The sequence below is a fragment of the Sciurus carolinensis genome, chromosome 8 (assembly GCF_902686445.1).
Source record: "Sciurus carolinensis chromosome 8, mSciCar1.2, whole genome shotgun sequence".
NCBI lineage: Eukaryota > Metazoa > Chordata > Mammalia > Rodentia > Sciuridae > Sciurus > Sciurus carolinensis.
Genome location: NC_062220.1, coordinates 29657715 through 29673482, shown reverse-complemented (window position 1 = coordinate 29673482; position 15768 = coordinate 29657715). Strand labels below are relative to the sequence as shown.

The 15768-nt window shown below is 34.0% G+C and overlaps 1 protein-coding gene across 1 annotated transcript in view; it reads right to left on the bottom strand.

The window, feature by feature from the left end:
* Positions 1-5226: 5226 nt before the first annotated feature.
* The window catches only part of Wasl (WASP like actin nucleation promoting factor), a 79901-nt gene continuing 69359 nt past the window's right edge, over positions 5227-15768 (bottom strand). The window contains exons 9-11 of the mRNA XM_047561565.1: positions 13113-13633; positions 10835-10943; positions 5227-6389 (exon numbers count right to left, since the gene is read on the bottom strand). Coding sequence (XP_047417521.1) covers positions 6328-6389; positions 10835-10943; positions 13113-13633 — 692 coding nt within the window. The 3' untranslated portion in view covers positions 5227-6327. The remainder of the gene's footprint in view (positions 6390-10834; positions 10944-13112; positions 13634-15768) is intronic.

Genomic DNA, 15768 nt, shown 5'->3' with positions numbered 1-15768 from the left:
GCCATTCTTTGTCACCAATACATGTCTTTTTGCCATTCTTTCATAAATGATTGTAAGCCCACCTTCTATGCAAAATTGACAGTATCAAGGTAATTTAATAAACCACAAAAACCTGCTAAGGAGCTGGCAGGAGAAAAAAAAAAGACTGGTCACTTAGCATTATGTGCTCACCTGAATTTGCCATATTACCCTGATCTTAGAGAAATATTAGTACATGAAAGAGATTTTTATTCTGGTGTGTACTTCCAACTTAGAGTAACAATAATCACTGTAAATAGTGTGCTTTAATGTAGGACGTTAGGATAATAACACTTGCATTTAAGTGCATTTATTTATTGGTTTGGAAAATCAGACATCTGGAAGGAATTTTGAAGACTTAGAACATTTCCTTTTGCTCATATTTGTCAGATCTGCCCCCCCTTTTTAAAATGTGTATTTGAAAGCATTTTAGAAAATTTCTAATCTTTTGTTTTTAAAATGCCCATTCCTATCCTCAAATTTTGTTGAAGATCATATCAACCTCAAGATGTAGAAATAGACAACTTGAAAGATCCCAAAGTTTATGTTAAGCAGTTCACATGTGGGGTCAATACTAATCCTAACTCATCATATATCACAAATGAAGACTAAAATATGAAGATAATGCTAAATCTGATAAGGTAAAGAGCAAACACATTTTTTTCTGTACAAGTATCTTACCTTTCCCAACAACCCACCAAACCTCATTTAACCATATATAATGGTTCGTCAAGTAGGCTTTGCAGAATCAAAACAACTGGAATGCACAGTGTACATTTCTCCTGAGCTGGTGGAATGATGTTGCTTTAAAAATGATTTAGATAATTGGGAAAAAAAGAAACATGAAAAAGATAGTGATTCTCATCAAAACCAGTTTTACTATTGTTTCGTTCTGGGAAAACAACATGATAGAAGTGCTTATTTTTCATCCTTCAAAATGAAGATTCAAATACACTTAATTTTACTGAGCATTCTCTCAGTCCCTTATCTTGAATAAAACACATGCTTATGAAGAAAAAGTGTCCTCCCTATTCTCTGCCTCTTTAATACTTTCACCCTAAAAGAAAAGGATTCTGGTTTTAGGGGTGACAGAATTAGGACTTGGTCAGCTTGGTTCCCCTATATCCACTGGAATATGATAATGCCTTTCTTCCCCTTAATTTCTTTTTTTCCACACCACATTTTATTTTCTTGCCTCTTTTCCAACAAGATTGAAGTACATGCAACCAAAATTAGAACCTCCCCTTTCTTACCAATAGTAAAACTAGGAAGTTGGACTTAAAGTGTTGTTTGTTCTTGTGCTCTTGGAAGAACTCCCAGTCTTTAAATTGATGGTGCAGCTGTTGATTGAAAACTATTCGAAAGATATATTCTGAAACTTGTCAGACAAGTCCATTGTAAGGGTTTCTAAAATGTTTACATCTAAGAAAAGACAATGCCTATTTAACATCCATCAGAAACTAATAAAAGTAATTTGGATGTAAAATCAAAAGCTCAACCTCATTTCAACCCAGTAGTGAATGACAGAAGTATCCTGTGATGACCAAATGCTTGGGCAATGTAGGGTGACCGTCAATCAATGAGCCAAGACATCATCACATGCTCAGTCAGAGGCGGACTCCTCAAAGCAAGCCAGCTTTTCTGGGCAGAGATGGGCACAGGATGCTAGCGGCTTCTATCAACACCCAGATGATACGTGAGAAAGGGTGAAGTCTGCGGCCATAAATCTTTCAGAAACAAACTAAATCTGTGGTTTATCCTTAAGAAAAATGTAAGGCAAGGATGCAACAATATTATGGTGCAGGGCAAAGAGCAAACTAGTAGTCAGATGTGGTTTGAGTCCTTGAACTATCAAGCTCCACAACCACTCTGATTATGGTACCCTTTTTCTGCGGAATTGAGAGCGTGGGCCTGATGGTGCCCACATGCCTATTTTTTCCAATATAACTTGATGATCTCCAAATGTCTTTCAGTTGTGATAGGTTTTAAAGATTGTTAAGTGTGGGCGGGACATTCTTACTCCCCTGTTGTACCCTAAAGTCTATTTATTTAGTTTTTAATGATAGTTAAAATACGGTGATATTGATGCTTTCAAAATTCCTTAGAAGTAGGCCTTGATGAAAACAGCAATAACAAACTAAATTTAGGTCATATGCCAACCAATTCAAGTCAGAAAACAGTGTTTGGGTCAGTTAGATAATGCTGAAAATAAATCTTCACCTAAATAATAAGTTAAGAGAAGAAAAAGCAAACAGATCTTACTAGAGTAAGAGTGGTAAGAAATTCAGGATTTGAATTTACTAGAAATTTCCTAAAAGACAAAGAGTTTACTAAATTGAAAATCATTTGTAAATTACTATTTCACTCAAAATAATTGTGTAGCATTCACATCTTCATTTGTCTTGATGGTGGTGCAGATGACCAACTTAGATTTACACTGAACATGTGTGAAATTAAATACTGCATCAATAGTATGATCATCAATGTGCATTTCTTTTTAATGGTATGGCAGAAGCATCTGGAAAGGCAAATATTTCCATAGGTTTCTTACAGTAATGGAGGATAGTATGTATCACATAAAGAAGTAAAGAGGGTCTTAAGCATTAGCTGCAAAGCCTGTTCCCCATCACACTCATAACAACGAGTTTACCACATCTTCATCTTTTCCTAACCGTTTCCCTAAAAACAAGAGTAAAATAAAATCCACAAATAAATGGCCAAAAGATTATGAGAAAATGTTGTTTTAAAGGCAAGATGTGAGTGTCAGGGGAAAAAAAAAAAGTGCAAAGTAAAATTCACCAACTTTTCCGCAAAGGATTTTCTGTTGCACTATAAATAGGCCTTATCACTGTACTAGTCCTTGAGGAGCTCCATTCTTAAAGCAGTCATTTCAGAATCTGTTGGTTAGATAAATATGATGTGATAGGACAATTCTGAGGCACTTTCCTCTTTAAAAATTCTTTTAAATTTGTTTAATACATTAAGGGCTCACATTTGTATAATAGAAACCACTTTTTAAAAGAACATACTATTCTTGAAATATTTGTTAACTTTGGCTGACGCTCTCAAAAGGCATTCTGTAGCAACCTACACTCTGGATTCCATAACTCAGTTTAATCTTCAGACACCCACTTGTGCCAGGGTCAGTGGCACAGAAAATTCTATTTATCAAAAACTGAATTTCCTGTTTTAAAAATGAGTACCGTCTTTGATACTGTTTACTGAAAACTATTTATGGTTCACATGAACTGCTGTATTTGGCATTTACTGAAACTACCAGTAAACTCCAATATCATTCTAATTTAGAAAACTTTTAACATTTTTTGGTATGCACAAGAGTTCCAAACAGTGTGACCTTGTGATGTGAATGCTCTGTGTTCCACAGCACTCACTGGCTTCCAGAGGAGCTGCTGAGCAGCTGTCATGTTTCCCAACAGAACATGGTGTAATAGTCTCTTGCTCACCATGTTTATTTAATGGCATACTCCAAGTCTCAGGCATGCAGTCTGCTGAAAACTTCAACCATCATCATTTGCTGCTGTACATTTTTGTAATTCTCTACAGTTTAAGGATTTGTTACTTATTTTAGTCTCTTAATAAACAAATAAAAGCACACCATTTTACACTATTTGGGCCAAATTAATTTTATTATGCTCCATGATGAATTGCCACCAGTGCAACATCCTATTCACTATACATTTCAAAAAAAAAAAAAAAAATTCACATACTAAACAAAATTTCAGTTGATAAATGGAAATGAATGATTGAAAATTTTTATGAATCTCATACATACAATATGTGGCTAGCTGAAATTGTCTATCACTTAGCATTTAGATATAAAAAGCCTCATGCTAGTTTGTTAAATGCGAAGGCTACCAGACAATCATTTAGCTGGAGTATATACGAGAGGCTTTCAGACAATGCACAGGTATAGTGCTGCCCACAGTACAGGATGGTGGAGGACTGAAACATGCAAACTTCTATCTTACTCAGTAAAGAAGATGTAGTTTTCATGCCTGGACTGAACTCCACAGCTGTTGTGTTTAAACCAAGTGAAATTTAGACTTTGTGCAATCACAACAAAAGGCCTTTTTTTCTTTAAGAAAAAAGAATAAACTTAATTACCTTTGGCAAATTATATACTCATCTTATGTGTTGTGTTTCCAGCTCCGAGAACTGATACCCTCCTTCCCCTAAGAGACTCCTAATAAATACCTGTCATACCAAAGTTAGCTGGAAAATCCTGAATTCCTTGGTCAAAAGTTAAGAGACATCTTACACTGGCATTACCTTCCATTTCTAGGACACTTAAAATATTTTTAATAATGTCATAAAAAAGAAATGTTTAATGTTATTTATTTTTTCAGAACTGGAGGACTGAACCCAGCAGTGCTTTACCACCAAGCTACATCCCAGATTTTTCTATTTTTGAGACAGGGTCTTGCTAAAGTTGCCGTGGTTGGCCTCAAACTTGTGATCCTCCTGCCTCAGCCTCCCAAGTCACTGGGAATACAGGCTGAGCACTGCACCAGATTTAATGTTAATTATTTAAAATAATTATAATGTCCTGGTTAACATTTGCACAATTTTCTGATTTTATTTGTTAGTAGCTGTCCAACCTCATCCATGCCTGACTCACTGAGCTAAAGCCACAATAAAAATGATAGTAAGCAGAAAAAGGTTTCTAGCAGCAAAGGGCACTGTTTTTACAAGAAACAAAAATCTAGAATCTTTCCCATGTGCTTAAATTACTCTTGCAAGGAAGGTAACATTCTTTGAATAACTTAACTATTTTACCGCACCATTTACTGCTTTCATCAACTAAACCTCTTAAATTATTTTTTATGATAGCTAGATGCATGATCACTAGAGATTATGTGATAAACTTGTTAAAATTCAAGCCACATCTTGCAGGTCCAGCCTGTCAAGATCATGCCAATACTAATTTTGGTCGAAACAATTCTAAATAGCATAATTTTTAGTTGGGTATCGTGACTATAGTAATGAAATACATTTGGAACTACATTCTGCTTATGACTCAATGTGAGAAAAATGTATTTAAATCAGATAATTTTCTACCTAAAATTCAGAGTAGGTAGGTATGATAGTTAGCACTGTAAATATGAAATGACCACCTTCAGGTGGATTAGTGTATTGTAAAGAGGCAAGGACACCCTAATTTTAACACACCATTTAGTATGCATAAACAAATGTGCAGGTTGTAAGGTTTTATTTTTTAAAAAAATCTATCAAATCAGAATCAGTTATGTGTTTCAAGAAAATTGACATTGGGACCACCGATCTTTTAAGAAAATGTAACCTTTCACCTGATATTTGATGAAAACCTTGAGAAATTACCAAAAGAAAAATATACAGTATGTTAGGTTCAGCATTACAGTACATACCTTTGCCAATTAATTTGATTTTTATGGTTGGTACTTTTAAAAACCTTAATCTATACAAATGAAAAATAGAATGACCAGAATTGTTCATGAAGAATGAAACTAGCCCCAAAGTCTCCAAACTCAAACTTAAATACCTTTTGAGAATAATACCAAAAATATTTTTTAGAGTTTTGTCAAAAAGTCTGTCACATTTGCTACAGCATAAACATTAAGTGCAGTCAAGTACAGGTATGTAAGGAAGGGTTCCTTGTGGTTCCAGCCTGCAAACACCACCACTGTGCCAGTAACAGCAATATTGCTGTAACAGGCATTACCGATTTCCCCTACTGGTATCTCTGTAGAGATGTCATACAGAGCATATTGCTAAAACTTGAAAAATGGTGTCAGTGTAGTGATGTCTAGAGAACTGTGCAAGGTATTAACTTCAACATTCATATGTAGCATTGTACTCAAAATGAAGGGGCTAAAGAAACTAAGGTTTACATCACTTAAAAAAGAATGTAGTGCTATAATAGATTTTAATAAGAAAATTTAGGTACAGAAAAAGTAGGGTATGAAAATAGTGTTTTCCTTCTGGCATTATAACTAAATTACATTAAGGTTTTTGTCAGTCTCACATATAGTATTTAAACTCCCTTGTTGATGGAATGAAATATATTCACAAATCAAGTGAGCATCCTGGTGTAAACTTGTACACAGTAACAGGGAGTAGCTTTGTAGAGGATTATGACAAACCTTTACAGATTAAATGAGGTATTGCACAGATTAATTAAAAAAAAAAGCAAAAAAGGCAACAAAAATATACAGCAAATTGGTAGAACATTTACATGATAATTTTACAGAATCCATAGACAGAAAGTAGTGTTTAGTATTTCACCTTAAAAATATATATATAATATATAGATCAGTCTTCCCATTCATCATCATCCTCAAAATCTTCTTCATCATCTTCATCTTCATCTTCATCTAGAGGAAAATCATCAAGACAATGAAAACATACACGTTACATAATTCTTAAATTATTTAACCTCTGAAACATAATCCATTTAATTTCTGGAGAAATCTAGTTAAGAAGATAGAGTTAAAAATTTAATGAAATATATCTAAAGAGTGTGATGGTTAAACCAAAGATTAGAACAGATGTTCCAAGATTTGGGTTCTGTCCCTTAATATCTATGGAACAAATTTCAACCTGAGTGATTTTTCCCTCTCTCCCTGTACTGGTAACAGAACGTAGGATCTCATTCATGTGAGGTAAGAGTCTCACCATTCAGTTCTCCCCATCCCCAGCCTATCCAGTGTGTTTCTGAAAATGTAATATTACATTTGGGTTGGTCTTTTTGAATTTAAGACTTGCATATCAAAAATTCAACTGCATATCAAGAATTCAACTTTGAGTCTGTGGATTCTCAAACTCAATACTTGTGAAATTTTTTCTCTCTCCCTAACCTGCTTCTCCATCTCCACTCCAGTCAGTTTCATCTCAATTAATGGCACCAATTCTCTTAGGTAATTGGGCCAAGAACCCAGAAATTCTTAATGATTCCTTTTTTTTTCACCATCAATCAATTCTACTCCTTCCCACCACTTCCAGGGCTACTCCCCACACCATCATAGTATCTTGCTAAGATTGTTGCAACTCTATAAAGTCCATTTGCAGAGCAAACATAGTGATACTATTTACATTCTAAACTTTAAAAATATCATGTTGCTACCCTTCTAAAGGCCTCCTGTGGCCAAGCAGTGCTCTGAATAAAATCTGATGTGACCTCATTCTAAAAGACCCTACATGATTTCCCAGTCATCATCTCTCACAGTTCTCCAAGCCTTTCTCATTATGCTCCTTTGATTCACTATTTCTAGTAAGATGCTTCCTTTCTGTCCCTTAAACATGCCAACCTTATCCTTGCTTTAGAGCTTTTGAAGTAGCTCTTCTGTCTGAGTCTTCTTACTTTTGAGGACCCACTTAAACCCCAACTTCTTAGAGGGTATTTCTGACTATCCAACATAAAGTGTAACACTCCTCCACAATCAGTAACTGTCTTTCCTGTCTCACTTTCCTAAAACACTACTGCCTGACATTCTTACACTGTTTATAGATTCATGGCCTTCACACTAGAATACAAGCTGCATGAAAGCCGGGACTTTGCCTGTCTTATTCATCACTGTACCCTCAACACCAGAACAGTGCTGCCCAGAAGCCCCTCAACTGAACTTGTTGAATGAATAAGTATCTAGATGTTGTCAATTTCTAAAAGCACATTTCTACATTTTTATCAACTTGCCATAATAACTAACCTTTCAAGTTATATCCCATACAACCCATAAAGGCCAAGTTGGCAAAGACAGTACCTGAACACTTTCACTTGATAATAATAGACACTAAGAACTAGGAGTATGTGACATATATGTGGGCTAGATGTATAGATCTCTTTTTCTTTTATTCCACGTCCCCCATAAAATAGATTTTTTAAAAGGTCCTATAAAGAAATACTTAAGCTAGTATTAGAACTTGGAAATTAACAGAAGCCAGAAAGAAGCAAAGATACCTTTTCTTGGCTCCAAACTAAGTTATATCTTTAATGATGACGATAATTTATTTAAGTCTAAAAGTCAGCTCTAAATTGTTATAGAATGTATTTGCAAAGGATTTCAACTAACTTCATGTCACAACTTCTGTTTACTTTTCTAGTAATGGAAATAATTTGCTATCCAAAGTTTTTGCTATACAAGCTTCAAAACTTCACCTGGATAAAAGCAACAAGTATACCCAACTATGTTGGCATTGACAGAATGACCAAAGATAGAAATTTATCAGCTAATTGGTCCTCTTTGGGGAAAAGGAGGAAACAGCTAGTAATTCTATCTTCAAGTACTAGCATAGAAATAATAGTGAAAAGACATGGGTCCGAATACACAAAGTATGTTATATATTCATTATATGTACAATGTTTTAAGTTCATTACAACTTACATGACTAATATAAATGATTAAAAAAATAACTATAGGGAAGTATTTAACAAAACCCACAGATATCAAAAGAAAAAAAAAATGCTTTCTCATGATCACCTATTATATAGCAACCTACCATTTGGCCCATCTGATGAGATGTGGACCTTTAATTTATCTTTTTGACACTGGCAGTTATCAAAATACTTCCTGAGCATCTTCCATATATGAGGTTAATTTTTATATTTTCTTTTTCTATTTGGCCTGAATTGCATAGTGGTTAGTCAACTAAGTTTAAGCTGAACAGTTACAATTTTAAGAATTCTTAGTTCTTTTTATAATATTGTCAACATTAATTGCTTTTTCTTGAAAGAACAGATCGGCTAATATTTGGCCTATTGGACATTTGACCCAGATGATTAATCCTGTCTTCCTTCAAACATTTGTTTCACCTAGCTTCTAAATACTACGTTCTTTCTCAGACCTTATTAGACTTTTTCTTTTCTTTTCTTTTGGCCTGGGCAGGGGGTACAGTGGGGAATTGAACTCAGAGGCACTTTACCACTAAGCCACATCCCCAGACCTTTTTTTTCCTTCATTTAAAAATTTTTAAGACAGGGTCTCACTAATTTGCTTAGGGCGTCACTAAATTTTTGAAGCTGGTCTCAAACTTGTGATCCTGCTGACTCAGTCTCCCATGTTGCTGGGATACAGGCCTGTACCACCATGCCCAACTAGATCTTTTCTTCTCCACATTCACTTTGCTAATCTCGACCAGTTCCATAAACTTCAATAACATGTATCTATGTACAGTCTATTGACAGGCAAATTTATGTTCACAAGACCTTGTCCATAAATTCTAGACTTATAACCAAATCAACATTTAAATTTGAATTTTTACTAAGTATTTCAGATACAAAGTGTAGAAAACCCAAATTCCTAATCTTTCCTCAAACTTGCTTCTTTGTTAAGGAAATTCCACCTTTCAAGCTGTTTAGGTCAAAAAACCTGGAGTCATCCTTCACTATTCTCTTTCCTAAAAACCTCACTTCTGATCTATCAGCAAGTCCAGTGATCTCCACATTCAAAGTACAACTAACCATTTCTGATTAGTACAATAACTCAGGGTCAAACCTCCATCGTTTCTTGCTTGGATCACTGCCACTCCTCTGACAGTTTCCCATTACATTCAAAATAAAAGCCAATGGTCTTTAAAGCATTACTAACGGTAACCTATTTCATTCTTTACTTCTTTCTCGTTCCCCCAGTATCGACCTCAGCTCTTGCTGTTCTTTCCATCTCATATTTTTCCTTTTTTTTTTTTTTTTTAATAAAGCATGTTTTACTCCTTCAATTCTTTCCAGGTTTTTCACAAATGTCACCTCAGTTGGGTCTATCATTCTATTCCAAAATGAACCTCCCTCCCACAGCCTGTAACTCCCGCTCCATTTTCTGCTATATATTTTCTAATTTGTTTTATGTATTTCTTGGTCTCTCTCACTAGAAAGTTTATTTAATGAAGGCAGGGGATTTTATTGTCTTGTTATAATTTTAATATTACTCCTCAACAAATATTGATGAAATAAGTTAGTCTATTTTATCTTTGTAATTTATATAATAAATATTCTCATTGAAGGAAAACAAATGTTGCTCAAGGATCTTAAGATATGCATATCCTTATAGAGAAAAAAAGAAAAGGAAAGGAAGATTTACTGAGCACCTACTATGTGCTAGAGGTAATCTGCTGGTTACATATTATTTTATTTAATTCTCACCATCAATCATTTCTAAGTGAATTCTCTCCATGTAACAAATAAGAAAAATAAAACGACAAAGTATGCTTTTTTGGGGGTGGTACTTATCGGGGATTGAACCTAGGGGTGCTCTACTACTCAGCTACGTCCCTGGCTCTTTTTATTTTTTATTTAGAGATAGCGTCTCCCTTGACTGCCCAGGCTGGCCTCAAACTCTCAGTCCCCCTGCCTCAGTCTCTAAAGTAACTGAGATTATAGGCATGTGTCAAAAAAGTATTCTTTAACAAACTCCAGAACCTGTAGAACATTCCTAATTTTCCAATGCTGTGAGATCAGAAAAACTTTCTTATGTCATCAAAATATAACAGGAATGAGATCTAGAAATCCCAAGCCTTGTCTAGAGGTTGCTTGATAATCAGATTCTATTAGTATTTCTCAGTACAGGAAATAAAATTACCACTTGTCCAAAGCTGTTTTTACACTTTACAGCTATGGCTGTGGCATGCTAGCATCCATAAAGTTTCAGATAGACTAATCACAGGGGCGACATTTTATTTAATTATAGCCTAGAATCCATATCAGTTAATTATTCATTAGCAGAGAAAAGCTAACAAAGACAGTCATAAAAACTAAAATTGCAGAATTTCGAACGATCAAATTTTTACTCTCTCTCTCACACACACAAACACACAAACATATGCAAGATACCTGAAGAATGAATGGCTTTGCTCCTTTTCTGCATTACTTCCATCAATGCACCCACAATTCCTGAAGTGGGTGCAGGTGTTGGTGGTGCAGACTCTTGGCCATCAGACACCTTGGAATACAAAATTGGTAAGACTCAACTGTAAATCCTTAGCAAAGAATCTGTCTTCAGAATATCTTACTTTCTTAGTAGCAACTCTTTATCTTGAGAAAATTAAAAAGCATACAAGAAATTTTCAAGTCCGGGCAGGATTAGCTAAATTAAGAAGAAAGAAACTGCAGCCTTCAAAGAATTATGCAGGAACTATTGCCTTTCCTTTGTAATGTATAAGCCATCAATGTCCTGCCCCACCAAATGGCTATATTTAGATGCAAATCAAATTCTTTACTGAACAATAATTATCCACATGGCTGGGTAATTTCTGCACTTCCAGCACACAAGTCTGAGATCATAAAACTTCAACACTATTATTAAAAGATATTATTTTATAAACCTGGGCAATATTTAGATTCCTAAAGTTGTTTGGAGGAAACCACACTGAAGATATCTAAGAGCGACTTAATTCACCTTTATACCTTTGCATGTCATATTTATAACTCACACTATATAATTAGAGTTAATATGGTATATTTCAAAATGAACCTCCCTACTCATAGCACAGGAGATCAGCTAAGAAGCTTTCAAACTGTACCTGTTTCACATGGCAAATAACTATTACTAGTATAAATTACTTCTATTTCCTTTAAACTATATTCAGGAAATAAAAGAAACACGTAAGACTTTTATTAAAAACTCATTTATTCACAAGCCAGTTCATGCAAAATTATCCCTATTTCCAACATTCATATTAAAAAAGGGGAAAAATATTTAGTGGAAAAAATTTACAATTTATGACATACTTATCTAAGTACTAAAATAAGATAAATAAGTTTTTACATATTAATTTTGTTATTTCTATCTCTGAACTTCCATTACCCATTGGTATAATATTGGTGAAAAGATAAAACAGCATAGATAAACTAAAATAATCACAAGTTTTTAATCATATATTTTTATTTATTTGAAATTTTAAATCATTTTCCAAAGAAAAATATTTTTCCAAATAGTAAAAAAAACATTTTTCCAAAGAAAAAACTCTTATTTTATGAAGACAAATTTTTTCTTTTTTTTCTTTTTCTTTTTTTTTTTTTTTGGTAATTCTTCCACTAACTACTTTTCTTTCTGGGATAAACACCACTGTGTTCTCTAAAAAATATTCCATGTAGTTACCCATAAGATATAGACTCATTCATAAGTACTTAAGTTCAGAGGCTAAATATAAAATATTAGTAGTATAGCGGTCCACAAACAGAAAATCTGAGTTTGAGGGTTTGGTATTTCTGTATGAGGCTCTCAAAGGATATAATAGCAGCCAGGACTACCTTTAAGTGATTAGGTAATGTAAGGCAGAGAACACTAGGTAGGAGTGCAACACTGTCATCAGTGTATAAAAATAAACCTTTATACCATATCAAGTATATTCATTTATTTATATACTACCTATGGAAGCTTTTATGGTACAACAGCAGATTTCGGCACTTGTAACAAAAGACCATATGGCCCATAAGTCTAAATACTTACAATCTGGTTTGTTATAGAAAAGTTTGTGAACTTTTAGAGCATTAAATGATCTAAAGGATAAGATGATCATCTTGTCCAAAAGTTATTGGTCTTCACTGTCAGAAATTCTACTACTACTCTTTCAATTTTTTTTTTTTTTTTTTTTTTTTTGGTGTGGTTTTACTACTCTAAAACATGGAATCATTAGACTATGATTTAATTTTCATAAAGTTACTAGTTTGGATTTACCAAGGTAACTGCAATTGGTAAATTTCCCACACTTTAATAATGACTCTTTAAAAAAGTACCTTTTTATTTAAAAATCAAGTATAGAACAATGAATTGTAAACATACTATAAAACTCCACTTTAAGTTTCAGAATAGGTAATCATACCAGTGAATGTTTTGGTAGGAACTAATTGGGAAGAGGCATAAGAACTTTCTGGGATGTGGAATGTTCTACATTTTGATGTAGAAGTATAGGTTATACAGCTATAGGAATTTTTTATTTAAAAATTTGTGCATTTCATTGTATGTAAAGATATTTAAAAATTTATAGGGTTAAAAATTATAAATTAGAGCAAGAGAAAAAAGACTAATGAAATTTTTAAAGAAATCTTATAAATTACTTTAAAATTCTATTGTGATCAATGACTTAAGATGAAAGGGCAGATTACTTACAGATTTCAGTTGAATACCCTGTCGTATCTGGTCTAAAAGCGCATCCCTTCCAGAGCAGGACACTGGTCGACTGTTCTGTTCCACTTTTTTTAGCTGAGCACCCTCTCTGATTTGATCTAAAAGGGCTGCTTTGCTTCCTGCAGGAGTTGGAACTTGATGGTCCCCATCAGAAGGGAGGCCAGGGGGAGGTGGTGGCCCTGGTGGAGGTGGAGGTGGAGGTGGTGGGGGTGGTGCCGCTGATCCTACCACTGATAGAGGTGGAGGTGGTGGTGGAGGCCCAGAAGGTGCTGAAGAGGGAAGGGCTGGAGGTGGAGGAGGATACACCCTGTTTGGTGGTGGTGGAGGGACGACCACACCCGGCCTGGAAGGAGGTGGTGGTGGAGGTGCAGCAGTGGGAGCTCTTGAAGGTGGTGGGGGAGGAGCACCTCTTCCCCTGGCAGGAGGAGGAGGAGGGCCTGAGCTATGTGGAGGGGGAGGAGGAGGTGGTGGTCCTCCCCTTGATGGTGGTGGAGGTGGTGGTGCTGAAATAAAAAAACATAAAAACAAGATCACTCTCCTGTTGTTTCTTGAAAAATATCAGTGAAAACACCAGAATTTAGTGTTTAGGAATCAATACCAGTTATGAAGGTAAGATAATAAACATTTTTCTACTTTCTATAATAACAGAAATATAAACATAAAGTTCACTTAATAAGCACTCTTTTACATTTTAATAAAAATTAACAAATAACTTACCTTTTTAAACAATCAATTACTTTTAGTTTTTTAAATTAATTTAATGTTTATAGTTTATCTATTAGAATTTATTAATATTAATCTGATCTAAATTCCAAATATGATGCTTTTCCTTTAAAATGTAATCCTTTGTTGTCTAATTTACATGTACTAGTATTTTATGATATAATGTCCTACATTGCCTAAAGAAATTCTAGCAGTTCTAGCAATGAAACAAAGGGAGACTAGTTGCTCAATCAAAATGTTAATTACATACTTAGGAGACAAAAAGTGATTAACAAATTAACTGAGTTCCTATTAACTGTAAAACGAGACTAAAGTCAATCATTAAAAGTGACCATTATTCTGATAGTAATGATTTTTACATTCTTCTACTTAAATGACAATGTTAAGATATAATAAAACAAATATAAAAGTACAGTGACATCAGACTATACTGGAGAATGTGAATAACACCTTGAAGTGTTAGATTTTATTTTTACTACATTTCTGGAGACATGATATAGCATCGACATACACCAATAAATATAAAAATGTACTTCATCTTTTCCCATTAATTTAAAGACTGGTTTGAAAAATTATTTTTATGAGTACAGAAACGTTAGAATCCATAATAGTCATTTGTATTTACTGATACAAAGTATAACGTGGTATGAAGGAATCTTCCTATTCTACCAAATTCAATTATAAATACCTAACTTAATTATAAATATCAATAACCTTAGATGCTCAGTAATGCAATGAAAGGAAAAAAACCTCACTTTACAGGGAATAAAACAATATCTTCTGATTTCATTTGGGACAATCATGGGAACATGCTATAGATATCTACAATCAAATAAAAATATAAATATTGAATGAAATGTATGGAAAGAACCAAACTCACATCGGTATTGTTTTCCTGGCATAAAAACTTTCAAATACACATTAATATACATAACAGGAAGCAGGAGAGTTACCCTACATTCAGACCATCACAGTGGGACACTCCTATGATTTACACTTAAGATACACTAGAGGTCTAGAAGATACAGCTAAGAGTCACCCAATTTTCCATCTAACTGGACCCAAAGCAAGGAGACTTCAAACTTTCTAGAAGCAGAGTGGTTTTCTAACATATTTTCCATCAAAGGGCAAAAAAGGGAGGAAATGGCAAACACACACACACACACACACACACACACACACACACACACGCTCGCACACACACGTAAGTAGATAAAATGGCCATTCCCTGAATAAGAGTGTATATCAAACTCTTTAAGCAGATACAAAATTTCATTCAATCAGTTACACTTACATTTCAAATGGCAAAAATATTTAGAACTAGTATGACAGGCTTTTCTGTTACTTAAGAGGAAAAGGATCCATACTATTTATTACAAAAGACATTAAATAATTATTTCTCATGATTTTACCAAGAACCATGAATTAAATTTCTTTCGAACCTGCAGTAAGTACATTTATTGGGATAATTTGGGATTTGGCTAATACCAACTCAAAGAGACACTAATTCATCACTCAGAAAAGAAAGCCTTGATTTATGAGTAAATTATCAGCTGCATCCAATCTGAATGTAGAGAAAGTTCAGCATTTCTATTACCTTGCAAAGTAACGGCAAACTTTTTTAATTTTTTATTTTTTTTGAAGAAAATATATACTAACTTTTGATTTTTATAGTGTGCTTTATATCTACATAAAAAGGAAACTACAAAAATGCTATATCCCAAGATAAAAATGTGGAAGAATTAAAACAGGAGAGGAGAGGACATATGGTATACTGTTAGTCAGATCTATACATACGAACACACAAAAAAAAAGCCTCCATAAATCACTGAGAAACAAACCATTATGAGAAAACTCTAAGTCACCACAAATATCAGAATTAAATGACAATGGTATTTTTGACATTTAAAAAAAG